Genomic DNA, 27,821 nt, shown 5'->3' with positions numbered 1-27,821 from the left:
CAGTAGTCAAGATGCAGAAAAAAGCTAGATGTAGCAGTAATTTAACCAATACTCTTGTATGGCTTCATTCAGAAACATGGAGCAAAAATCAGTTGAATGTAATTACAAATCTGAGTTCTAGAAGTTAAACTTTGCAAAGAGCTTTTCCCTCCCTACTTCGGGAGATCCCGACTGAAATAACAGTAAATAACAGGCACAAGAAGAAACCGACCCATCATGCACAGAAAAATGGGGAATAGGAGATTGATAAGCAGATGAGAACTTTCAGTGGTTTTGTGGAAGATGGCAAGCAGATGGGAGTATGCTCATATTTGGAATTGAGTAAAGGAAGCTGGGGCTGACGCATAGGAGAGGTGGCCACCGAGTAGGAGCCAGCCTTTGCAGCCAGTGTCTGACTGCCCAAAGAGCTCTGGGCTTGGAAGTAGCAGTTAGAACAGCAAGACCGCAGAGCTCAAGGGAAAAGTCTATTGGCAAAACAGCCTGACCTGTCTAGTAGCAGGGGAAACCCATGGCACCTATGTTTAATCACTAAAACTCAGTCTGCTCTTGCTAAATATAAATAGCCAGCCAACCAAGGAGTGAGTCATTTGAGGGAACTTGGTAGCGTAAAATTGGCCAAGTCTAACAACTAATCCTGGAAGTAACCGATTATCTGGATAACAGATAAGAGTTCTTACATTCTAATTGGTACCTTTCCACTGGCAGAAATGTTGCATCCAAAAAAGGTTCTATGAAAAGGTAGTGAGAACAGAGATATTGAATTAAAACTAGAGTTGCTGGAATATAAAGTAAAAGAAATTTCCCAAAATTCAGAGCAAAAAAATTAGGGTTGGAGATCTGGGAAAGAGTAAGAAGCGGGAGGTCTGGCTTCTGACTGGATCTAGAACAAATAAAATAGAAGTGAGAAAAATCAAATGAGAAATAAAGAATTGAACAATTCTAAAGGGCCATGTGTCCTCAGAGAAAGATGCTCACCAGATGGCAAGCAAGACAAAGAATGTCAGGGAGATTCATACCTAGACACACTTCTCTGTGATATTGGCCCCAAGGATACAATCTAACAGTACCCTCAAAGTGGGGAAATGATTTTGAACTTAGAATTCTATACCCAACCAAACTTTCTCGAGTATGAGAAATCCAGATATCCAAGAATAGACAGTATGCAAGAACTCAAGACTTTGTTCCCAACTACCATTCCAGTGGAAGTTACTGAAAGATGAACTCAAGCAAAACCAGGGAGAAAACAATATTTGACTTGAGAGAGTTGATGTGTGAATACCTGAATGTGGTACTTCAGGACTAAGTGAGATTACAATAAAGGGAAATATCAGGATGATGCTTGGACAGAAGGTTAAGAGAAGAGATTCTGTAAATCAGTAAGACCGTCTATGAAAAAGATTACATAATTAAGAAACTAGACATATTTTGAGATTACAGTGAGGTTTTTTTTCCCCAAGAAATACATATTACAGTCAAGAAGTAAGTTAAAATGTAGCACAAAATGAGAATGTAGGAAAAGAGCATCAATTTGACCTTGATGCTAGGGACATTATCAAATGGCCTAGGTATGACGGTGACCTCCCATAGGGAAGGAGAGATAATCCTGGTACAGTATTTGGCTCTGGTGAATACCAGGTACCCATTCATAATGTAAAGTATTTGTAGTTTCATTCTGAAGTTGAAAAACAACTAGATAAAGTATGTGATTTGCCAAGGCAGAATGCAAGTGTCATTGAACTTGAAGATAAAGCCATTCCTGATAGAAGTGGGAAGGTAATGTGAGGAAGAAGAGGGAATCCTGAAATCATTTTTCAAGCTGATGGACTAAGAGGTATGAGTTGATTATTTGGTTTAGAAAGCAGTTCTAGAAGGGAAAAAGTCACAACCAACACGTGGTAGCCCGTTGGAGGAAAGGGTAGACGCTTACAGTGAACTGGTATTTAAGGTTGACAATCTCCAAAAGAACTAAGAATCCTTAACAATGCTTCTAAGGAATGGGGCTGTAAGTTAGAGAGGAGACTGTGGCTTTTCCTTTTTTGTCCCGATCTTTTGCTGTCATAGTCGCGTTAATTTCAGAAGTAAAATTCAGTGTGTAGCGACAACTTTGAAAAGTTCATTAACTGATGTAATCCAGCTCAAACACCATAATAAATATGTTAGTCATCTTAGCTTAATTAGGAACAGTCATATGTAATTTAAATCTCACCTTTTCCTTCTTCCCCACTCAATCTTGGGATGTCAAGTTAAATGAGAGTTTAGATTTGAAACTGATCGAGTGTCATCATTAAGAGTACAGGTTTGGGCACCTAGGACAAATAACTTGACCTCTCTGAGCCTCAATTAGCCCATCTATAAAATGGGGGCAAGAGTACCCACTCATAGGACTGTTGCGAGGAGAGTGAGTTAAGACTATCAAGTGCTTGGCACAGTGCCTGGCATGCGGTAAGAAAGTTCAGTAAGTTTTGTCATTATTAGGAAGCTGCAGGTAGTTGGGTTCAAAAGACCCAATGGTCTCGTTGCAGCCAGGTATCCTATGCATGCTTGGGGGTAGTTCTGTTTTGCCTGTCTGTTCTAATGGAAGCACACCTTCCGTTGCTAGGGGACACCCCCTTCCAGTGCTGGCTCTGTAGCGCCAAGTTCAAAATCAGCTCGGACTTGAAAAGACACATGATCGTGCACTCGGGGGAGAAGCCTTTCAAGTGCGAGTTCTGCGACGTCCGCTGCACCATGAAGGCGAACCTCAAGTCGCACATCCGCATCAAGCACACCTTCAAGTGCCTGCACTGCGCCTTCCAGGGCCGGGACCGGGCCGACCTCCTGGAGCACAGCCGGCTGCACCAGGCCGACCACCCCGAGAAGTGTCCCGAGTGCAGCTACTCCTGCTCCAGCGCCGCCGCCCTGCGCGTGCACAGCCGAGTCCACTGTAAAGACCGTCCCTTCAAGTGCGACCTCTGCAGCTTCGACACCAAGCGGCCCAGCAGCCTGGCCAAGCACATCGACAAAGTACACAGGGACGAGGCCAGAACAGAGAACCAGGCCCCCGAGGCCAGAGAAGGGCCCAGAGAGAGCAGCTCCCAACACGTGGCCAAAATAGTGACCCAGAGGGGCTTCCGCTGCGAGACCTGCGGCGCCTCCTTCGTCAGGGACGACTCGCTGAGATGCCACAAGAAGCAGCACAGCGACCAGGGCGAGAAGAAGAACTCGGACTTGGTCACCTTCCCGCCCGAGAGCAGTGTCTCGGGGCAGCCCGGCACCCTGGTCTCTGCTGGACAGCTCGAGGCACCCGTGGAGCCCAGCCAAGGCCTCTAGTCCAGCCAAGGAGGGTGGCCGGCTGTCAGGAATTCCAGGCACACTCCCCGCTGAGGCCAGCAAGCCAAACTGGGGTCCCCGGCTCCATCAGGCACTGCTCCAACTTTGCAGGCTTCCGACGGCGGCGGCGGCGGCGGCGGCGGCCACGGTGTGGCGCAGAGGCCTCAGTGGAGCCGTGTCAAGTGCAGTGGTCGTGGCTTTGATGGCTTCACTTTGCTGTCTTCCTTCCAAGAATTAGCTGAGCGAGGTGACTGGGTCATTCAAAGGTGCGGGTCCATTTAGCACTGTTCTATCCAGTAGGGATAGATAGCTTCTTCGTGATGGAGTCCAATTTTGAGACTGATCCATAATCCTAAATTCTTGGAAAACATTCTCTAGCATTGTTACACGACTTAGAAGACATAAAAATAAACTGAGCTGTGCAGTAGGCGAGGGTTAAGATGAGAGCGGGGTACCTGGAGGGGCTGGGGAGGCTAGAAAAGTTCTCTTTCTTAACCTGGGTGGTAGTTACAAAGCATTCGCCTTAATACGTTTGTGTGGTTTCCTTTATCTGTTTTACAATAAAAAGGCAAACTCATCTGTAGAATTGTGTAAGAACACTCCATTTTTCTTTAAATCCCTCCGTAGAGGGGTTATGGTATAGCATTCTCCATTCCCCCCAGCCCACGCCCAAGTTGGTCATTTAATTGCAAATGCACCTAAGCTTTCTTAAGGGTAAGTGAGAAAATCCAGTTTTGCACTGCAGCGACGTGAAATGCAGTTTGGTCTATAGGTGGCGTCAAAGATCAAGCTAGCGTAACCAGCCTGTGTGTGTGGCGAAATTCAAAACTGTGTTCTTGGGTCCATAAAGAAAGGACGAGGGGGTCGGCCGGGTGGGCCCTGGGCACAGTTCTGGGTTATGATGCGTGGGACAGCCTACTAAGCATTTCTTTCATTACAGGGAGCACTTAGTGTTTGAACCAACGAACCAGTGAAAACCTAACCATCTCGTAAGTGGACATTTCTCTTGGCCCAAGATTAGGAGGCCTTGGAATCCCAGTGGATATGTAATTTATCCAAACTTGCTTTGTTTGTTCTACTTTGGCATATTTCTTTCAAATACAATCTTTGTTAAATTCAGATCCTCATATGCCTTCATCAAGCTAAGCATCCTTTTTTTAAAACAGATTCAATAGATCCACTGTTTTTGATAAACTAGAAAAAAAAAAGTGTAAGAACAAATATTTATAAATTGTATGCAGGGGAACATTTCACTTATGAAATAGTAAGAGGTACATGCCTTATTTTATTACATCAGTTGTTTGAATAAACCTGACGCCATTTATTTACGTTTTACATGAGGTGGTAATAACGTACTGTTGACTCTATTGTAAGAACAAAAACTGAAGTGATGTCAGACCCATAACAGTAGTAACTGTTTTTGCTTTGGAACTATTTTTAAGTGTTTAGCAAAGTGTTTGGTTACTGAATGCTGGGACTGTGGTATAGATTTTCCTGTTACCTTTACACTGTCATGAGTCTTATCTACATTTTCTGTTCTAGAGACAGAAGGGCTGTTGGCCTTTCAAGAGGAAACACATAGATCGAACTCACGTGAATATTCCTTGTCCTTCTGGTTTTATAACTCATCAGATAAACATGAAAGATCCAACAGCTGTACAGACTTCAGGGCGCTTAAGTCCATCCCGGTATCATCTAACTAATTTGGATTCTTAGAACATATCAGCAAAATTTTTCTGTAAAATGCAGATGATAAATACTTTAAGTATCATGGGGCCATAAAGACTCTGCTACAACCACTCGACTCTGGTTTTAATGCAAAAATGATCATAAACAATAAGGTAAAGAACAAACATGTTCTAATAAAACTTTATTTACAAAAATAAGCGATGGGCCATATTTGGCCTACGGGCAGTAATTTACCAAACGATTCAGTAGAATCTTTATCTTCTGAGTTGGCGTGACCTGTAGAACACATTGAGAGAGACTGAACTTTCCAGCAAAGACATATAGGATTTGCACAAAGCTGAGAATGTAAATCAAAGCAATAAGACTGAGTTATTGAGGATTGTTTGAAAAAACCTAGGATCAGGAAATTCTCGGAGGGAGGGATGGTTTTACTCCTGTTTTACTGGCAAGGAAAGTAGAAGATAGCAGCGGATGGGATTCAAAGAAATAATTCAGGGGAAGCGGATGTGGCTCAACTGATAGAGCGTCCACCTTCCATGTGGGAGGACCTGGGTTTGATCACTGGGGGCTCCTGGTGAAAAAGAAGAAGAGAAAGCGTGCCAGCACGGCAAGCCAGTGCCCATGCAAGTGCCCGCGTGGTGAGCCAGTGCCTGCGCAAGTGAGTCACACAGATGACGCATTAAAAAAGAGAGACAAGGGGAGAGTCAAGGTGAAGTACAGCAGAAACCAGGAACTGAGGTGGCGCAATTGACAGGGAACCTCTCTCCACATCAGAGGTCTCCAGGATCGAATCCCTGTGAATCCTAGAGGAGAGAAAATGAGAAGACAACACAGACAGCAAAAACAGCAGGGCGGGAGGGAGGGAAGGGGGGGAAATAAAAATTTTTTTAAAATAACTCAGGCTTTGGGGAGTAAACTGGCTAAGCCTGCTGGGGTCAGATTTAAAGTACTCAGGCAACCACTGAATAAAGCTGGGAAACAGCCTTAATTGCTAAGGAGCTGCTCATGTGACAGCAGTCAGAATGGAGAGGTTCCTCTCCTAGACCAGCTCTGTTTACGAAGTCGATATGGAGTCAAAAGAGCAGCGATTGAGTGTGCTTGTGGTCCGACTTCACCTGGGCCAGAGGTTGGCAAACGTTTTCTGTAAAAACCCGATAGTGTTTAGGGTTTTGCTGGTCCCAAACGGTCTCTGTTGCAAGCCTGGGTCTAACGTGAAAGCAATTGGACAAATGCAAGTGAATGGGCGTGGCTTTGTGCTAACAACCCTCCAAAAACAGGCCAAGATTTGACCTGTGGCCAGAGATTCCCAATCCCTGAACTGCACTGTTGAGTGCCAGCAACAGGATATTTGGTCATGGGTAGAGGGCAGGGAGGAAATATTAAGAATGCTAAATTTCTTAAGGCCAATTTAAGGAAGTTGCCACTTCATACAAAAGATACCTGAATTCCAGGTTAGGAGCTGAGAAAAGCTGGGTCCTCTTGCATAGCTTGTTGCTAGATCTTTTTCACATCAACTGAAAAATTCTCTAGTGCCGAGTCCAGAAACCAAGGTGATATCCTCTTACATCCCCTTCTGCTTAAAATTTCTTGCTGTCTTCAAAGAATGTGATTTTTGTTGTTGTTCCTTGTGTTTAATTTCTACTTTAAAAGGGATGCTCCTTAATTCCTGTTGTAATCGTGACTAGTGCACTTAACTTTCTCTGAGGCTGGCACTCACCTAGGAACTCCGCCTGGATGCGCTGGTTTTATTCTGGTGCTGTCTAGAACTGAGACGAGGGTGAGGCAAGTGAGGCACTCACCTCAATTTCATGACCTAAGGGGGCACCAAAAACTCAGTCACCAAGAAATAGTATTTTAATGCAATATTTGTTAAAAATCAGCCTACTCTGGCCCACAGGTTGGCTCTCGTTTTTGTAAATGAAACTTTGTTAGGCATTGGCCGGGGATTAGGGTATGGGGAGGTGGGCCAGGGTGGTCCAAGTGCAGGGTTGGGTCCTGTCTTTAAAAGTCTGATCTTGGAAACGGACTTGGCCCAGTGGTTAGGGCGTCCGTCTACCACATGGGAGGTCCGTGGTTCAAGCCCCAGGCCTCCTTGACCCGTGTGGAGCTGGCCATGCGCAGTGCTGATGCGCGCAAGGAGTGCCCTGCCACGCAGGGGTGTCCCCCGCGTAGGGGAGCCCCACGCGCAAGGAGTGCACCCCGTAAGGAGAGCCGCCCAGCGCGAAAGAAAGTGCAGCCTGCCCAGGAATGGCACCGCCCACACTTCCCGTGCCGCTGACGACAACAGAAGCGGACAAAGAAACAAGACGCAGCAAATAGACACAGAGAACAGACAACCGGGAGAGGTGAGGGGAATTAAATAAATAAATAAATCTTTTTTAAAAAAATAAAAGTCTGATCTTTTGTTCACCTTGGATTTTTGCCTTTATTTTCTAAAAATATGCCTTAAAATGTCCAGACAACTGAGGGTTTCTTAACCTGAGGTGACAGCAGCACGTTGGCCCCTTGTTCAAAAGCAGAAACCGAAGCCTGGAGGTGAGAGAACTTCCTGGAACCAAACAGCGTTTCAGCTCCACGTGGTTTAACTCCAGAGTCCATGATTTTAACCAGGGGCCTAGTTTGGTCCCCGACAGAGGGAGAGGACTTTGCCAGAGTAATCAATTAACCTAGGTAGGAGGATTGACAGGAAAATCTAAAGCAGCCTTCTTCTGTTAGTTACAAGCCAGTGAAGTTGAGGAGGGGGGAGCTGGGAAAACCCGCTTCTGCCAATACTGTCTGATCAGGTTGGAGATTTTACCGCTGGTTCTCAGTTTGCTCATCTGTAAAATGGATCCGCTAGAAGTTTGGCCTAATGATAACATCTGGCTTAAAACAGCAAAACAGAGGTTTGCCTACTTCTATGCCCTTTCATCTTTTTCTTTCCTCTTATGGGGGCAGGAGGGGCAGAAATAGCCACGTGGCTTCATGCGCCTCAGGAATCACGGCCTCTGCCTCCCTTCCCACTTCCGCCGCACCGCGCCCCATCGTGGACACCTCCTCCAAGGTGGCGGCTTAAGCGCCAGCCAGGCCCGAAGAGCCCGCCGCTCCCCTGCGTGCTGCCAGCAAGCCGCGCAGAAACCCCTGTGCTCCTCGCGGGGCCGGGCACGTGGCCTGGCCAGGGCAGGAGAGGCTGGGAACCGCGCAAGCAGCAGAGCGGCCTTGGGGAGTCATTCCCGCTGGCAAAGGTTGGAGACGGCTGGTCTGGGCACGGCCTGGCACAGGTCCTGAACACCCCAAGGTGGTCCACACAGGACCCTTCTCCCTCATCAGGGCTTTCCTGGGAAGGCCTCTGCCTGCTCCTCGTGGACTCAGCTGCACCCTTCCAGGCTCTTTGCCTGACCCCGGCGTCCTCACCTGTAGCCACCTGGCCGCCATCACCTGCTGCTCCTGGGAGTGGGCGTGGGGCAGTAGTCCTGCCTAAAGTTTCCCGGGTGATTCTAAGGTGCAACCAGGATGGGAGCAGCTGCTCCAGATTTGAGGCTCTGCTGTTACCATCTTGAAATTCTTTAATTTTTGAAGCAGGGGCGCCCCGCAAATTAGGTAGCTGCTCCTGTGTAAGAAAGGTAAGAAAGGAGTATAACGAGGCAGAAGCCTGCCCGTGCCGCTGGCAGCCACTGAAATCCAGACTCCTGGCTGGAGTCAACAGCTCTGGACAGGAGGACGCTGGGGTCTTAGAGCATGTCCCTCCGGGTCAAATACCAGGCGTGGTATCAGTGTCGTTCAGACCATGAAAAGCTGAGCTTCAGAGAGGCCGATCAGCCCCACGTCGTGTGGCTGGGGTGGGCTGGTCTAGCCCAAGTTCCCAGGCTCCAGTGCCTGCTGCAGGCTGACTCCCCAGGAACTTCCCTCGTCCTGGACACTTCTGCTGGCAGAGATGGGGGACGTGGGAACGTAAGTTTGAGTCCTAAATATTGAGGCAGAAACAGAATAAGGTCTTTTGCAAGAATGACGAAGTGTATAATCGGATGGGGAAAAACTTCAAATATGGGTATTGGTTGATGACCGGGATAATGTCCCCGGGCCGACCACCTGCTGGGACAAGTATTGCCAAAATGACTGACATGCCCCCAACGCAAGCAAATTACAGAATCGTAGAGAAGCTTTTTGCTTCAATCCTGATCTCTGAGGATAAACACACTTGCACCTTCATGAATATAGATGGTCTCGTGAGCGTGTGAGGAAGCACTGTGTAGAATCTTGCCTACTCCTCACTCGTACCTTCAGACGCTTCTGTTTTACTAGAGAAGTAAAGGAGGATGTGGGAGGTGAAGAAGCTTCTTGCGGTCAAGCATCTTGTCAAGATTAGAACCCTTCTCAGAATAATAATATTTAAAGGAATAAAACAAAAAGCATAGATTTGCAAAAGAAAACATTTATATTGAACTCATTATCAAATGTTTGACTTATGTGTTTTTAACAGCATTAAAATAACAAGCTCTAGCAGCTACCCTAATTTTGACGTAGCAGTCAGCATAAATGGTATTCCAAGATATCTGCAACAACCATATTATATGAAAATAGCTGATTTACTATAATATGTTGACTAAATCGCAGGTTCTACTACTGCTACTGTAGTGTGGTACCTAATTGATTGCATTGATCTATAATTGATAGAAATGCCAAATTTCAGTTAGATGTTAGTGAAAAGAAAGGTTAAATTTCTTTCCCATTAAAGTTGTGAACCTTCTAAAGCAGGTGTTTTAACCTTGTTGTTCCACAGTCCCCTTTGCCAGTCAGGTGAAAACCACAGACCCCTTACTAAGTCCACACTACACTGTGTATTATTTAATAACTATATCACACCCTCACCAATGCATCCCCACAAAAATAATGTTGTTTTATTTAAGTTCAAGGTAACAGACCCCTTGTTAAGAATCCCTGCTCTAAGTCCCGTTTACCTCACGTTAAGTCCCCTTGACCTCATGTCAAGATCTCTGAAAGAAATTCTAGGGGCTAGTGTTCTTGGTAGAGTTTTAGACTTAAAATTGCTTCCATCTCAGCCAGACAAAATAGAACCAGCATTTGAATACTTACCCCCAAAATAGTTGCATTTAAGATGGATTTCCCAGCGGGGCTCCTCCTAATATCTGTGTACAGTCCTTTTCTGGTAAGCTGCTATTTAGATGTCTCAGTCCTCCAGTGTTTGTTTGAGGGACTTTGGCAAACAGCAAGTACGTTTATCAAACAGTTCCAAAGTTCTGAAGGTGATACACACACTCCTGAGCTCTCTGGTCACACTGTGCAATATATTTTTTGAAAGGTCGCAGAAGACTGTGACATCAGCCTACTCTTAAGGGCAGGGGTCTTATCCCACAAGTGGGAGGGCAGTAGATTAATAACAGAGCAGTTAGAGCACCTGCCTCACACTCTCCGCACTTGTCAGCTTGAAGCATCCTCACGGGTAAATGACTTTTCGGAATTATTAGTAGTTATTTGCATATTTGAAACAATCTGCCTTCTTTTGGTTTTGACAAATGATCCCTTTCCATTTAAGAGAAACGGATTCCCTATGTGTGGTTCTTTTAAAATGCATGGACAGCTCTGGATTTTGAAAGCGAGCAGTTTCCTCTTCCATTGACTTTTTGTCTCCAACAACAAGACATTTCTAATCATTGATACCTCAGGGAATCTACAGTGCAGATATCATTTAGAAACTTTTTTGTCTTTGAAGAAAAAGTCCTTATTCCAGGTACTCATTTCTTCACTAATCCTAACCTAGTCTCTATCTCAGGGGTTGGCAAACTTTTTCTATGAAGAGCTAGATAGTAAATGTTTTAGCCTTGCTTGTCATACAGTCTCATCTGCTCAACTCTGCTCTTGGAATGTGAAAGCAGCCACAGACAATACATAAACAAATGGCAAGGCTATGTGCCAGTAAAACTTTATGGACACTGAAATTTTAATTTCATATAATATTCATATGCCATAAGATATATATATATATTTTTTTTAACCTCTTAAAAATCTAAAAACCATTCTAGCTCACAAGTTATACAAAAACAGATGGTGGGTTACTGTTGGGGATTCTGGGTGAAGGGTACAGGGGATCACTCTGAATTACTTTTTACAGTGGTATGTAAATCTACAATTATCTCCATAAAACTTTCCATTCTAAAAACAAGCAGAATGGGCCAGATTTGTTTCATGGGTCGTAGTTTGCCAACCCCTGCTCTGACCAGTCAGAAATAGCATTTGAGGGAAACGGACTTTGGCCCAGTGGTTAGGGCGTCCGTCTACCACATGGGAGGCCCGCGGTTCAAGCCCCGGGCCTCCTTGACCCGTGTGGAGCTGGCCCATGCGCAGTGCTGATGCGCGCAAGGAGTGCCGTGCCACACAGGGGTGTCCCCCGCGTAGGGGAGCCCCACGCGCAAGGAGTGCGCCCCATAAGGAGAGCCGCCCAGCGTGAAGGAGGGAGCGGCCTGCCCAGGAATGGCGCCGCCCACGCTTCCCGTGCCGCCGACGACAACAGAAGCCGACAAAGAAACAAGACGCAGCAAAAAGACACAGAGAACAGACAACCGGGGGAGGGGAGGGGAATTAAATAAATAAAAATAAATCTTTAAAAAAAAAGAAAAAGAAAAAAGAAATAGCATTTGAAAATATGATATTTATGGTATTTAATTGCAAACTGAACTCTTACTTCTTAGATTGTTTTTGACATGATGATTAATTTTGAATATGGTATTTGCCCATGTATGCCTTCCTCAAATATTTGCTTTATGTTACAGCTCATGTACAAAAGCCTTCTCTGTCTAACTCTTTGGAGTAATTAAGGACTCTAGGGTTTCTCAAACATCCAAATGATGTAAGTTTGCATTTATTAAATGTTAGCTTAATTAGAAGATAACATATGATCTTTCCGAGGCATGAAAGTCATTTATGAAAAGGCCTAACTTCTTAAAATGCTTTTTATGTTTTTAAATAGTAATACATGCATATTGGTTAAAAAAGGAAACAGTACTAGAGGGTGTGCAGTGAAAAGGCTCACTCCCATCCTTTGTCCCTCCTTTTCCCTTTCAAGAGACAGTCACCATTACCAGTTTCTTGTGTAACTACAAAAGTTTTGATTTAAAATTTGTTATTGTGGCTGTTTTTATGTTGAGTTAACTGACAAAAATAGTGATTATAGCACCTACCAGTGCCCAGTGGCAGAGTGAGCTGGCCTCAGAACATAGGAGCCCAGGGCAGTTCCTTGCTGTGGCTAGCCATTGCCTTCTTGGGAAGTGCGTGGCATTGAAGGCCCTCTGTCTAGCCCACGCACTCCCTCTACATCCCCAGATGCACTCCTGCACACCGAGCATCATTGATCCTGGTTTCCCACCTTGCTGCTGCCATCCCCCATTCCCTTTTCCTTCTCTACTTTCATCTACATGTGTGTCCCATCGAGATACTCCAAGAGTCACTGCAGTCACCATGGAGATGCCTTCCCACATGTCACAATGCGCTGTGATCATCCTATTAAGGATGAATGATCTGTTCTTCTCATTCTTTAAAATGCAAGTTCTTTAAAATTGTTCTTCGGTAGGCCAAGACTGAGAACACACATCCCCCTGACCTTTCTCTTCCTCATCCTTTAGCCATAAAATCTGCCTTTTTTTAATCCAGTGTGTCTGGTTGACCATTAAAATAATCCCACATTTGTTAGGCAGACAGTTTGCAGGAAATCAATAGTCCTTCATCTGGAAATGGAGACTACAGTGGAATGAACAAAATGCATACTCCAACGAGGGCCACTCAAATTGTGGGAAGCAATGCCCTGGTGCTTGTTGGCTAATAGTTTTAAATGGTATATTAGTCAGCTGTTGCTGAGATAGTCCTGCCTAACAAACCACCCTCCAAGTCCCAGTGGCTTAGGACACAAAGCATGTATTTTCCTTGCTATGTTGACTAGGGTGACTCTGTTTTAGGTTTCTGGGTATGTGGACTTGGCGCCAGGTTTCAGGTTGGGTTCAGGTCCATTCCAAGGGTCTCAACGTTCTCTTTGGATCAATGACTACCATGATCTTCTCATGGCAGATCTCAGGAGTATAAGAGGGCAAGCCTAACACACAAATATGTTTAAAGCCTCTGTTTGCACCATGTTGACTAATATTCCATTGGCCAAAACAAGCCCAATATCAATCAGCAATGAAATATTTTCATCTGGAGTGGGAGAACTCAGATAAATTATACAGCAGGGAGTATAGACATATAATCCCATTACAAGGAAGTAAAGAATTAGAACCAACAGTCTAATCCAGACATCAGCAATGATAGCCCATGAACTAAATCCAACTTGCCACTTGTTTTGGTATACAGTGGGCTTTTTTGGTTTTTTAAAATTTGTTTGTTTTGTTTTGTTTTTATTTCAATCTACAATTGAGATCTGCCCCTTAACTGAAAAGTCTTGCTGATCCTGCTCTGACCTACCACAATGGGCACACATTCAAATAACAGTTTACACTTGTTTTGTGATTGCTATGTGCTAGGCGTTCCTCTAAGTGCTTTACTTTCCTTAACTCATGTAATCATCACACCAACCATATGAAGTAAGTAGATGACCCATTTTACAGATAAGTCAACTAAGGCCTTGGAACTTGCCCAGGGTCATTAAGGTAGTAAGTGATGAAGCCAGAATTCAAACCCTGACAACCCAACCCAAGAGCCTGAGCTGCTCTGTATCTTTTCTACCCTTTTCCAGTGGCAATGGCGACAGTGCATTTTATGTGCTTTGTGTCCTACTCAGTAGGTAGATTTAAGCATAAAAATTCATCAGCTGAGGAGTATTCCAAGGACCCAAAGCAGAGTTTAACAGCACCTTCATATACTCTCTCCTGTAAAACCAGTTTCAAATGCCACCTCCTTAGCCTGCCCCAGTGGGAATTACCTTTTTCTCCTTCTTCCCAAAGAAGTCTTTAGCTCTCATCAAAGTCTGCCTTTTGTTTTTTTCTTTAATTTTTTTTTTTTTTTTTTTGTCTTGGCAAACTCCACTGGGGATACAAACCCTGTGCTGGTCAAGCCTGTGCTAGGCTTTTTTGACATCGAGTGTCTTCCAGACTGAGGTGGCTTCTAAAGGTTTATTGATGCTGTGTGAAGTACATGGATACCAACATGGTATATTTTACAATCAGGAATTTTTTAACTTTGCCTCTGGGCGTCTCTGTGGTTTTATGACTTGATGTAATGAAACATTCTGATGCTACATGGCTGCTGGTACAAAAGATTGGATACGGAATGTGCTCTGTCTTTAAGAACTTTCAATATCTGAAGTAACTTTGTTTTTGCCTTACAAACGTAATATGTGGTCTCTGGAAGAAATGTAGAAAAGCAAAATAAAAATTTAAAACCTATTATCTAGCCATTGTAACATCTTCATATAGGGGGTATAGGGGGTACCTCCAACTCAGATGTTTTCAGGCAGGTAAGGCACTTGCGGTTTTTCCCTGTTGTAAATGCTGTGATGAAAAGTAGAGAGAGAGCTGTGGTGCATCTGTATGTCCTAAAGACCAACTCCAAATCTAGTGGGACAGTTAGGAGCACAAAGGCTGCAGTCAGGGTGCCTGGTTTGAATTCTGGCTCAGTTTTATTAGCTGTGTGACCTTAGTTATGTTACTTAAGACCTCCGTGCCTTGTTTTTTAAAATTTATAAAATGGGGGTAAACACAATGCCTTTCTCATAGGGGGTATTTATGGAGTTGTGAAGCTTAAAGGAGTTAATATTTGTAAAGAGCTAGACCAGTGCCTGGCATGTAATTAAACCCAAGAGAAGGACTAGCTAATTATTATTTATACTTTTAAAGGGGCAGTTAATAAGTGCAGACAATTTTCTACTACCCATACCTGTGCAGGAGCTTCCTTAATCCCCAAATTATTTAAATGTGACTTTGAAATTAATTATATAATTTTGTATTGGATTTACTGTGCTAATTATAATTTCTCTTGTTCATATTTGAATTAGCCAAGACAAACCAACACAAATCTTACTCTTTACCTCCTTCTCTTTGGTCAAGCAAAAGACACCTGCACTTTGAAATTAATTGGACTGATAGAAATAAGTAGACACAGTGGAAGAGAAATTTCACTGTAAACAAATTTAATTCCACAGCCAGAGCCTGTTTGGGGCAAGAAAATTCTTATACTCTGCTAGGGGAAAACTTCTTGGAGGATGATTCAGCAATATCTATCAAAATACAAAATGCAAATCCCCTTTTACCCAGCAATTCTCTTGAAGAAATTTCTCTCTTGGAATTAGTTAGGTTAAGTATCTAAAGGAAGTTGTGCAAGGATGTTCAGAGCAGGGATGTCCATGAAAGCAGTTAGCAACATACAACCGAAATGTTCATGAGCAAAGGGCTGGTCAAACTATGATGCCATCATGCAGTGGACATCTACACTGTCTAAAAAAATCTGGTTGATCCATGTGTGTTAACATGGAGAGTGACTGAAGGTCAGTTATCAAGTGAAAATTGCAAGTTACAGAGCACGCTGTACAGTAGAATCCCCGTTTGTGTTTAAAAACAAGGGTAGAAATTGTCTCAAAAGATACGGAATAGCTTAGATGGTAGCTGCCTCCGAGAAGTGATGCAAACTTGGGGAGAGGAGAACTTTCCTTATTTTAATTACCCTTCCATTCTGTTCAGCCTTTTTGCAACAAGCAAATATTATATAAATGATTTTTTAAAAATACCTTTGGAATTTATCTGCTGGGTTCTGATTTATTCACTTTGATGTCCATGTTCTAAATGTATGTGATACCTTAATATAAATGTCTAAAATTCCTTGGAGTTTAAAAAGTCTATGAACATCTCTCTCATATTTTATTCTTCCGTACAAGAATTTTTTTCATTTTTAAAATTTTACGCTTTCTGCCTCTGCACTGATCTTTTTTCCTGTTCAAATGTTTTTAACCACATTACCCCCTCAGTCTTTAGAAAATACTTGGATGACACTCTAAAAAGAGGTCTTTATAATGCAGTCTGTGAATTGCACGGAACTGCTTCTTCCCAAATGTAAGCCTGGAAGGATTGATCACTTTGATGGTTTTCTTTGTTACTCCTTTGGAATTCTAACTTAAGGATAAAATGGGAGTTTATTCAATGAGTATAGTGGTCATTTCAGCAACTGGCTTTGTTTCTATAAGAAATATTTTTCAGTTGTAGCGTGGATTTCTTTGAATTGTCTTCCCTGTGATTCCATCTATAATTTACCTCCCACTTTTGCACTTTTGTTTAATATTCCCCCAAAAAAGTTATAGCATCTTTTAACAGTTACTATTGTAATACAATACAATGTATTAATGGTACATTCACACCAAAAGAAAGTGTTGATCTTAATTTTTAAAAACTATTGCAATACAATCATTTTTATTATATAAATTAAATTCATGCTGGTAGAAATTTTGGAAAATACAAAATACAGAAAAATCTCCTATAATCTAGTCCAAAATCCATAGATAACAGTCGTTAGCATTTTGCTCAATATTCTCAGTCTTTGCTGTGTTTTAGTTTATTATATTTTCCCTTCTTTAAAATCTAACGTATTTCCCCATGTTATTATATACTACTTATAAGTTATTTCACTATTTCTCCACTAAAGGACATTTAGATTCCTTCTACTTTTTTATAATTAAAAATAATGCTGCCTACAATTTCTCTCATTTAAAAAAAAATTTTTTTTAAATAAGGCTTCATTTATCATCTTAATATAGAAAGCTCTTTCCGTATATAGGATTATTTTCTTCAGATAGATTCCCAGAAATTGAATTACTGGGTCAAAGGTTATGAATATTTTAAGGCTCTTGCTAAACGCTGCCAAATTGCTTTTCACAAAGGTTGTACAGTTTACACTTCTATCTGCAGTGGCTGAAAGATCTAGTTTACTGTCCTCTTCTCCAAAACTCGTTATTATATTTAAAGTATCAAATTAAATTAGATAAGCTGATTATTATTGTTGCATTAGTAACTTTTAATGGCATTAATAGGGGAGTTTTTAAAAATCCACAGGTTATGAAACCTTTGCATAGTTTAAGTGATATAAGATATTAAACAAAAATGTCATAAAAATATCAAAAATCATGATTGTCCTAATGACCAGGCATCAATATACAGGTTTAAAATCTCCCAGTCCCTTAGGCAACCGAGTAAGCACTCCATAGATGTAAAATTGTTTCAAAGTTCACCACTTCATTTAGTGTGCAACTACTGTAGTAACTAGCAAAATGGGAAATTATTTAAAATCTTGCCCTTTTACCCTAAGAAGGTTGGGAATTTTTCCCACGTGCCTCAATTTGCTTAAGCAATATTAAATCCCACCTTATATTAAATAAGGCTCAGCAAATGCTGTAACTTCTAATTGCACACTGATTTCACTGACCAAAAGCTGCCGGCACAATTGGTTTTTGGTGATGACTCTGCTTGAAAATTGCCCAGCAGGGAACCATTTCCAATTGATTATCTTTCATTGCTAATAGCCTCAAAGACTGTTTCTACTCCTATATTTAAATGTAAATCTTGATAGCTGAACAAAGCAGTGATCAAGGAAAGGGTATGGGGTAGGCGCCACAATAAAATAAATGTACAGCTTTGCCGGATTTTCAGGAACTCCAAGGGCAATCTGAAAATTGGAAATGTGCAGCAGTTGACAAAGCTCCTTATGTCAGATAATGAATGGGAGCTTTGGGCTGAGCTGGGTGGGGGTGGGGTGGAGCTTGTGGAGGGAATTCACCACCAGCAACCCCTCAAAACTCAACATATTAAGAAGAAAGGAAGGAGATATGCTTGTCTAGTACCTATTAAGGGCCACGCATTGTGGACTCATTTCTGTAACTTCATTTACTTATTTGGGGGAAAGATTAAGTATCGTTGCAAGGCTGCTTACTTTAAGAAGAGCTGACGTGTGATATGAATAATCCATCAGTGATCAAGGGGTACAAGAGGGCATGAAGATTATGGCTTGTTGATTTCAGTTTTCAAAGAGAGAATACCAGCACCCAACATTACTGTTTTGGTATCAGCAATATGGGATTCTGTGTGATCTAACTAAGTAACTGGCACTAAGAGAACAAAACCCTTAATGATATGACTTTATTCCAAAATGCCTGCAATGAGGCCACAGCTCACATGAAAAAAAAAAAAAAATGCTGTCCCTGATACTATTAAATAGAAAACAGAAAGTTGGTGCTGTCAGTTCAGAAATATTTACTGAGCACATACTATGTGCCCAGCATTGTGCAAGACTCTGGGAGAGACAAGAGAGCTAGGCATGCTAATATGTGGTTTTATTCCTTTTCTTTTAAGTAATTTTATCTCTTTTTCAATTTTCTTTAAATTTTTATTAAGGTAATGATCTTTTTTTTTTTTTAAAGATTTAAACATTGCATACATATAACTTAGAAAGACATTTGGGATAACTTGATAAATGTGACTGGGAAAATTGACTATCAATTTGGGGAAAAAAGTAAAGTTAGATTCCTTATCCTACTCTTGTTACAAAAATAAACTCATTGATTAAAGAACAAAGCAGGGGAGCGGACTTGGCCCAGTAGATAGGTCGTCCGTCTACCACATGGGAGGTCCGCGGTTCAAGCCCCGGGCCTCCTTGACCCGTGTGGAGCTGGCCCATGCACAGTGCTGATGCACGCAAGGAGTGCCCTGCCATGCAGGGGTGTCCCCCGCGTAGGAGAGCCCCATGTGCAAGGAGTGTGCCCCGTAAGGAGAGCTGCCCAGTGCGAAAGAAAGTACAGCCTGCCCAGGAATGGTGCCGCATGCACAGAGAGCTAACACAAGATGACGCAACAAAAAGAAACACAGATTCCTGTGCTGCTGACAAAGAAGAACATGCAGCAAATGGACACAGAGGACAGACAACTGGGGCAGGGGGAGGAGGGGAGAGATAAATTTTAAAAAAATTTTTTTTAATTAAAAAATAAAAATAAAGAACAAAGCAAAGCTATGATAATTGTGAACGAAGATATAGAAGAATATGTTTATGGCTTTATTTAAGAGGTAGAAAAAATATCAGAGAAATTTGACACCTCGAGATTTAAAACAGTAGTAATAGTGATACTAATAAGATACCAGAAGCAAAGTTAAAAGACAAGCAGGAGGAAAGCAGATGTAACTCAGTGGTTGAGTGCCTGATTCCCATGTATGAGATCCTGGGTTCAATTCCCGGTACCTCCTTTAAAAAAAAGGCAAGCAGAATACTGGAGAAAATATTTGCCACCTGTACTGGACATATGATAAATATCCAGAATGCACAAAGAACTCCTTCAAATCATGAAGCAGAAGGCAACCCAATAAAGAAAGATGTGGGCAAAGGCTGCAAACAGGCAGATGCCTAAAGAGGAAAGACAAGAAGTGATTTCCATGTGCAAGGAGCTCGACCTCACCCAGATCAGGGCAATGGACATGGAAATGGCAGATGAGAGAGTTTTCACCTGTTAGAATAGCAAGCCTTTTGCAGTTGATGGTATCAAGCATTGGCAAGGGTAACTAAAATATGAAACACGGGGTTTGAGGGTCCAGTCCCCATAATATACAAACTTGCTACATCACTGTCTTAAGCAGGCCCATGGACTTTGGATGAAGTTATAGAAGTGGGCTTGCCCTCTGCTAAGTGTGGAAAGAGTGGAAGACAAAACCAAGGCACTGCTGTGGTTAGAAGTATGGACTCATATCTCAGACCAACTGTGCCACTTCCTGATTGAGCAAGTTACCCCCAAACACCGTCACCACCCTACCCTCCCTGTAAGGTCTCAGGCAGGGCCATGAACCTCAGCATCTTCATCCAGAGAGTGGACATGGGGTTGCTGGGAGGACTAAGGACATTGGTATCTCTGGCTCCCCATCCAAATCCTGCCACATAATAGGTGCTCAATTAAGGATGACTGTTGGGGTCATGGTACTTGGTCTGCCGTGAATCGCATACCGGTGACAATAGATTTGTTTTGCCTCAAATATTAAGTTATTAATGAAAACAAAATCTAAACTAATAAAGCTGGACTCCTCTGCTCTCCATATTTGGCCATTCTGGAAATTTAGGAAAGAGATAATGCCCAACACTACAACTACTATCTGACATATAAAATAGATTTTACCATGTACACACAAACAGGTGCATGGATAGACAGACAGACACACCCAGATTGTTCAGGGATCATTCCTCAGTTCCCCTGAGGTCTTAGAGCATTTTCTTCTTATCTTGCCTGAGAACAATGAAAAGCAGGGTGTAAACTTGGATTTCTCCTTTCCGTCCTCCCCAGAGCACCCAGCGACCATCAGTCATGTTGCCCCTCTCTCCAAATCCTAACTTTGTTTCCTGGACTTCTTATTTTGACTTTTTATTTTTTTTGTTTTCTTAACATTTTATTTTGAAATAATTTTAGATTTACGCAAAAAGAAGTTGCAAAAATAACACCCAGAGTTCCCAGAAAACCCTTTCATTCCGCTTGCCCAAATGTTAACATCTGACACATCCACAGTACAATTATGGAAAAGAAGAAACCCTGATACAATACTGTTAACTAACTTATAGGTCTATTTCAAATTCCACAGTTGTCCCTCGGCTGTCCCTTTTCTGGTCCAGGATCCAATTCAGAACCCCGCGCTGCCTCTCGCCGCCTTGGTCTCTTGAGCCTCCTATGTTTTGCACAGCCTTGTGCCTTCACAGGGTTACTTTGTAGCCTGCTCTGGCTTGGGTTCCTCTGATGTTTCCTCACCATTGGGCTGAGTGAGGTGAGGCATTTTCAGGAGGGCCACAGAAGTGCCATCTTGCACATTTCCAGGGCATCATACCCAAAGTTCCAGGAAGTCACCTGCTAGCGCCGCTCACCCTGGCCACTTAATGAAGGTGAGGTCTTAGGGTGTCTCCATTATAATTTTACTCTTTTTCCCTTTGGCCTTAATCAGCATCTTGCAGGGAGATTCTTTGAGACTTTGCAAATATCCTGTTTCTCCTTATTCTTTTGTCCACTCCTCTCCCTGCTCTGTGGTTCTTGCCTACAGCAGTCACATCTGTCGTGTCTGCAAACGGTGGTTTTCAGTCTTGCCTTCCTTTCCTGTTTGTTAACTGGAATTCTCCTGTAAGGAAGAGCTGTCCCTTTTCCCAAGTATTTATTTATTCAATTCTTTATTTACGTAATTTAGTACTCTCATTACTTATTTTCTTGCTCAAATTACCCCAAGTTTGGCCATTGGGAGTCCTTCAAGTCCACCCCTGTGTCCTTTCAACATGTTCCCATCAGATTTGTTGTCGTTTTTTAAAGAAATTACAGGTTTACAGAAAAATCAAGCGTGAATTACAGGTTCCTATATACCCACCCTATTATTAACACTTTGCATTAGTGGGGTACCTTTGTTACAATTGATAGAAGAGCATTTTTATAATTGTGCTCTTAACTACAGTCCATGGTTTACATTAGAGTTCACTGTCTTGTGCCCATCTGTTTTTAAGCCCTTCCTTTACTTTCCAGCATCTTAAGTTGTTCCAGGCTCATCTTGGACTTTCCCTGCTCCAGCCCTGGAATCAACCATTTCTGCAGGGAACCCAGCTGGTTTCCTTTTATTGGAGAAGAGTATTTAGAAATCAAGACTTGTCCATTGCTACGGAGGTGACTCTGTATTTGACATCTTCCGTCTCCTCTCTACCCCACTGGCATCCCCCTCGTCCAAGCCATCATCACGTTTCACCTAGACAATTTCCTCTTTATTGGTCCCTCTACTTCCAGTCTTGCTTTCCTCCAATCTGCCTGTCACACAGCAGTGGGGGAAAAAAACAACCTTAAAACATAATCTGGATCATATCCCCTTGCATAAAACCTTTGATGGCACATTAGTCAAGTTTGGGTCAGAAAAATAGAAATCACGCTATGTGCTCAAGCATGCAGATCAGGAGTCCTCCTGAACTCAGTGACGGACAGTATGGCCCACCAGCCCCTAGCACAGGGGTCAGAAAACGTTTTTGTAAATGGCCAGATGGTAACTACTGTAGGCCTTGCAGGTCCTAAGGTCTCTGTTGCAGTTACTAATTTCAGCTCATGTAGCACCAAAGCAACTATAGGCAAAGCACAGCTGAATGAGCATGCTGTGTCCCAATAAAACTTTATTTACAGGAACAGGGAGTGGGCCAGATTTGGCCTGTGCGTCATAGTTTGCCAATCCCTGTCCTAGCAGGTCGTTGCCAAAAAGCTCCCGAGAAGCTCTAGGAAGCTTCCGCAGCTATCTCAGAGGGCTACAACCAAAGTTAATCCTCAAGAAGTTTCCCAAGAAGCCACCTCAGACTTCACGTCTGCCCACCTCTGCCTCCGGCTGTCCTCTCTTCTGCCCGCCGGGTTTCTCACAAATGCCTCCCGCTAGCTGTGCCTATTGCTACGAGGGTGCCTCTAAACTAATCCTGATGTGCCCCACCTGGCTTGACAAGGCATTTATTAGCAAACCTGATATTCCAAGGATTGGGACTGCCTCATTAGGTAGCCTCTTACCCAGAACACAACAGAGAAGGGAATTCTGAAAACTGCCAAGCTGGCAACACTCAATTCAGCCAAGCTATCTTGCCGTTTCTTATAGATTCGAATCCATGCCTTACTATGACCACCTTCTCCTCTTGCTCATCGCATGCTCTCCACCCTGGTCCTCTCTCAGTTCCTCAAACCTGCCAGGCTCTTTTTCATCTCAGGACCTTTGCACATTCATGACATTAGCTTGGAATACTCTTTCTGCCCCCTTCTCAAGGCTAGCTCTTTCTTTTTAGTTTTTTTTCTTTTCCCTCAGTGTAAATTCAGCTTAATAAAACTTTCTAAAATTTGAACATTGTATTATTTATCCAACTTCAAGTTGTAATCAAAGACTTAAAAGAAAAACTTCAAAACCATTCTCATTTCTCTGCGTAGTTTCCTAGAGTGTTCTGCAGAAGTTAATAGGTCTTACGTGATAAAAAGGATTCTGTGATGCGATAATTTGGGGAAATTCTGGGTTAATCATATTTTATTACTGCAGGACTTTTCAGCATTTTCAGTATTTTAATATATACCATGAATCATGAACAGTAAGATATAATACACTTTGTTCCCAGAATATTTACATTCCATGAACACTTTCTCCATAAAGCATCACATAGTAATATGGAAAAGGAGGAAAAGAAGACTGGACTTGTAAATAAGACAAACTGTAGAAGGTATTAAAAAATAGACTGTACAGTTTATATTTAATATTATATTGAGGGATGCAGACATGGCTCAACTGATAGAGCCTACCGTATGGAGGGTCCAGGGTTCTATACCCAGGGCCTCCTGACCCATGTGGAGCTGGCTCACGCATAGCGCTGCCACGTGCAAGGAGTACCGTGCCACACAGGGGTGCCCCCGTATAGGGGAGACCCACATGCAAGGAGTGCGCCCTGCAAGGAGAGCCGCCCTGCATGAAAAAAAGCAAAACCCGCCCAGGAGTGGCGCTGCACACATGGAGAGCTGACGCAGCAAGTTGACGCAACAAAAAAGACACAGTCTCCCAGTGCCACCTGATAATACAAGTGGACGCAGAAGAACACACAGCAAATGGACACAGAGAGCAGACAATGGGGGAAGGGGAGAGAAATAAAATAAATCTTTTAAAAAATAATATATTGACCAGCATTTCCCAAATTTGTTCTTTAGGAAGCTAGCTCTCTTTTATCCTTTAGGTCCCAGATTAAAGGGTACTTTCTTGGAGAGACCTTCCCTTGCCCCTCTATTTAAAAGAGCCTCCAGTGGAGCAGGTGTAGCTCAGTGGGTGAGCACCTGCCTCGCATGTATGGATTCAATATCCAGTACCTCCTAAAAAAATAAATAAAATATTTTAAAAAAAGAAATGCATGTATAATAGAAGCCTTCCTTAAAATAAATAAATAGCCTCCTTTTTATTAGGGTCTCTCTTAACTCCTTTAAGGCAAGGACTGTTCTGTTGCCTATTACATCTCCAGGAATTGAACAGTGCCTGACCAACAGAGGTGCTGAAATATTCATTAAGTGAGTGTAACACCACAGTTGGTTAACATTTCTCTTGTCTGTTTGCTGTTTGATTGCTTCACTGATGATCCATCTCCTGTAAATGTTCTTTTAGGGCAAGGATTGGGACTGTATCATTTGTTGCTTATCCCTAACCCCTAACACAGTGCCTGGGACATAGTAGGTATTCAGTAAATATTTGCGGAACGAATACATGAATGAGCCTCACTCATTTTTTAAAAACCTCATTGTGGATATCAGGTGTTGCAAACCATGGGTATCAGGTAAAGTTCCATCGCAGAAGTTTCTCATGAGTAAGTATTTTCTGATGTCCATTCAGTGTCCGGATTTCTCATCTTCTGATGTGGCCACCCATCAAAGGAAAGGAGCCCTGGATTTGGAAGTTCCTGTCTGAGTGGAGGACGGCGTGCCCTGTCATTTCTTTGCCTCACCTTAAGATAAGTGACTTGGCCGTGGCTTCCCTGGCTGTCAGGGAAAGAGCCGGGAGGTCGGGGACTGAAAGGGAGGAAATGACCCCGCGCTATGAACAAATCTGCCACTTCCTCGGCACTGGCCAGACAAGGTGCTGATGTGCCCCACCGGCTTGACAGGGCATTCATTAGCACACCTGATCTTCCAGAGCTCTGGAACTTTCTGTTTTCCACTACAGGCAGAAACTTAATAAATCAGATCAAGCCTGATAAATCATGTCTGTTACCCACGACTGACTCCCTGTTGTGGGTCCAGCATGCTTCCTACGGCACTAAGGTGAACTCAAGAGAAATGATCAGTAATATCTCTGTTCTCAGGAAGCAGTTAGGGAGCTGAGATGTTCAGGAAAGAAAAAATTAAAAGTGGTGCAAGGAGCTGATATGGCTCAAGCAGTTGAGCACCTGTTTCCCGCATGGGGAATCCCGGGTTTGGTTCCTGAGAGCTCCTTAAAAAAAACACTATGAAGGAAAAAACCAACTCAGGAGAGCTGATGTGGCTCAGTGGTTGAGCACCAGCTTCCCATATACAAAGTCCTGGGTTCAATCCCCAACCCCAGTACCTGAAAAAAAAAAAAAGGTGGCGCAAGATAGTACATGCAATGCAGTATTCTGGGTAGGTCATTAGTGGAAAAACTGGTGAAGTACAAATAAAACCTGTGTTGCCGTATTTTCTCTAGGTTCTTGGCTATGTTCAAAAAAAAATTTAAGTACATGCCAGTTTAGTTAGGCTAGTAATTTATTAAGAAAATGGGAGAGGAGAAATGGGAGAAAATATCAGATTATGGGTGCCAGGTAGAGAGAGGAAAAGGGCTAAAAAAGGACTGATTTACAGACTGTAAATCCCCATTACAGATTACAAATCCCCATTACAGATCACAAATCTCCAGGTTTACTTGCGTGCTAATCTGGGCAGGGAGAAAAAAGGCAAAACAGAGCAAAAACAGGGTCAGTTTGACTTCCACACTTGCTTTTCAAGCCATTAATTATTCTGCCCCTTTGCTAATGCTGGGGGAGTAATCCCAGTTGTTTGCTGTTTTGATTGGTTACCCCACCCATCAATCTCCCAGGAGGGTCCAATGATAAGGTCCCTTGAGAACATCCCGGGCTTTTCCTTGATCCTGGAGGAAATCCTGTCTTAGATAGGGAATTCTTGCAAGGTTCTTCCAGCCACCATCTTGTGAGGTCTTTCTCTCAGGGAGGATTCCCATGCCACATGTTTTATGGCTGCGATTTTTCTGCCAGGTTGCAGATTCATCTCTTTATTCCCTAATCTAGCCTGCCTTACCTGTAATTTAGTTAACAGTGTCGTGCCAATGTTAATTTCTTAGTTTTGACCAGTGTACCATAGTTTTTACATAAGATGCTAATAATGTTAAAGGAACATGCATGAAACATATGCAGGGGCTCTATATACTGTCTTTGCAACATTTCCATAAATCTAAGTATTCTAAAATTAAAAGCTGTAAAAGCATACCAGTCAGTGTTGGTTTAGACGATATAGATATACATTGTAGACAGTGAATGAATTCCTGAGGTCAGACAGACCTGGGAATGAATCACACACCTCATCATATACCATGGGCAAGTGACTTAATTTCTCCAGTCTCATTTTCTTACTTTCAAAAAATGTCCATCTCACAGAATTGTTGTGAAAGCTCCATGAGATCACCCATAAACACTTCTAGCACAGTATCTAGATGAGATAATTTTTCAAAATGCCAATTTTCCCTCCTCTGTCATTTCAGAAAAAAGCAACATTTCTCTAGGTTTAAATATTTAAATACTTAAATGTTTAATGAAAGAGATGAGAGCTTTATACTAGATCTTTGAGGTTGGCTAGAGTTTGAATTACAGAAACAAGAAAGGGATAAGGGTCCTTCTGGAAAGCACAAATCTGAGCCAAAGAATGACTTTTGATCAGTTTTTAAATCCATAAAAGTTATTCCTTAAATTAATTGGTCTCAAAAATCAGTCTTTAAAATGCGTTTCTTTTTCTAAGATGAGCAAAATTATATTTGTGAAATTTATTCATTGTAACATTGATTGTGAAAATAAAAGATCAGAAGTCTCTTAAATGCTCCCAAACAGGAGTCTGGCTAAATAAATTATTATCCATTTAGTCTTTGGAATTCTCTATAGACATTTATAAATACTAAGCAAGTCTGTCTCTAGATAGGTAGGTAGGTGGATGGATGGATGGAATGGACAGGTAGGTGGCTGGCTAAGTGGCTGGGTGATAGGAAATGGTCTCTAAGATACATAGGTGGAAAAGTAGGATGCAGAATGGTATACATAGTATGCTCTCCTATGTATATGAGAAAAAGTACACATGAGTATTCATTTATATATTCATAAAATATCTCTGGAAAGAGACACAAGGAGCTGGTAATGCCAAATTATTTGAATGGCATCAAAGAAAGGGATAGTTCAAGTCATATCCATCTCATTAAGGTAGTATTGCCAATAAAATTTTACATTTTGTTTTTGCTTAGTTCAAAATTTTTGACCATAATTTGTGGCGCACATTTTTTAAACATGTTTTTAATCTTTTTTATTAGGGAAAATTTCAAACATCTACAATGGAGAATCATAATGAATCTCCATGTACCCATAAACCAGCTTCCAAAATTACCAATCTTCTGCCATTCTTATTTTGTGATACACTCATGTTGTTTTTATCAATTGCTTAAACATAATAATTGTAATAATAAATCTATTCTAATCAAAGGAAATTAAAAATTTAAATTTATATATAAATTTTCTTGCAGAGAAATTTGATAGGATAATCAAGTAAAAAAAATACACTAATATAAAATTCCATGAGGGTAGTGGAATTGAAGTACAAGTTTAAGGAAAAAACTGATGATATAAAACGTAATTCATTTAAAAATAGTTTGTTCATCTAGTGTTTAAATGGATAATGGGGAACAACAAAGATCCATAGTATTTCAATTTCTTTGGATACGTTTTTTAATTTTTAATTTTGAAATAATTCCAAACATACAGGACAGTTGCAAAAACAATGTAAACCCCATAAAAATAACCCACTGTCACCCCGCCATAATTCCCAGATCCACCAACTTTTTTTTTAAAGATTTATTTATTTATTCCCTCTCCCCATTGTTGGCGCTCACTGTCTGCTCTTTGTGTCTGTTCATTGTGTGCTCTCTGTGTCCACTTGTCTTCTTTTAGGAGGTACTGGAAACCGAACCCAGGACCTTCCATGTGGGAGGGAGGCGCCCAATTGCTTGAGCCATATCCACTCTCCTCCATCAACTTTTAATCATTTACAGTATCATTCTATCTGTTACTTTGGATACTTTCCAAGTAATGAT

The 27,821-nt window shown here is 42.1% G+C and overlaps 1 protein-coding gene and 1 long non-coding RNA gene across 3 annotated transcripts in view; one reads left to right on the top strand and one right to left on the bottom strand.

Moving 5' to 3' along the window:
* The window catches only part of ZFP64 (ZFP64 zinc finger protein), a 77,411-nt gene extending 73,516 nt beyond the window's left edge, over positions 1–3,895 (top strand). For both annotated transcript variants that reach the window (XM_004476971.5, XM_058287236.2), the window contains exon 9: positions 2,600–3,895. In XM_004476971.5, the coding sequence (XP_004477028.1) occupies positions 2,600–3,309 (710 nt within the window). In that variant the 3' untranslated portion in view covers positions 3,310–3,895. The remainder of the gene's footprint in view (positions 1–2,599) is intronic.
* The window catches only part of LOC139437512 (uncharacterized), a 29,780-nt gene extending 17,356 nt beyond the window's left edge, over positions 1–12,424 (bottom strand). The window contains exons 1-2 of the long non-coding RNA XR_011647372.1: positions 12,174–12,424; positions 4,903–5,045 (exon numbers count right to left, since the gene is read on the bottom strand). This is a non-coding gene — a long non-coding RNA (uncharacterized lncRNA). The remainder of the gene's footprint in view (positions 1–4,902; positions 5,046–12,173) is intronic.
* Positions 12,425–27,821: the final 15,397 nt, after the last annotated feature.

This window comes from Dasypus novemcinctus, chromosome 24, assembly GCF_030445035.2.
Source record: "Dasypus novemcinctus isolate mDasNov1 chromosome 24, mDasNov1.1.hap2, whole genome shotgun sequence".
NCBI classification, from domain to species: Eukaryota; Metazoa; Chordata; class Mammalia; order Cingulata; family Dasypodidae; genus Dasypus; species Dasypus novemcinctus.
This window is presented reverse-complemented; position numbering and strand designations above follow the sequence as displayed.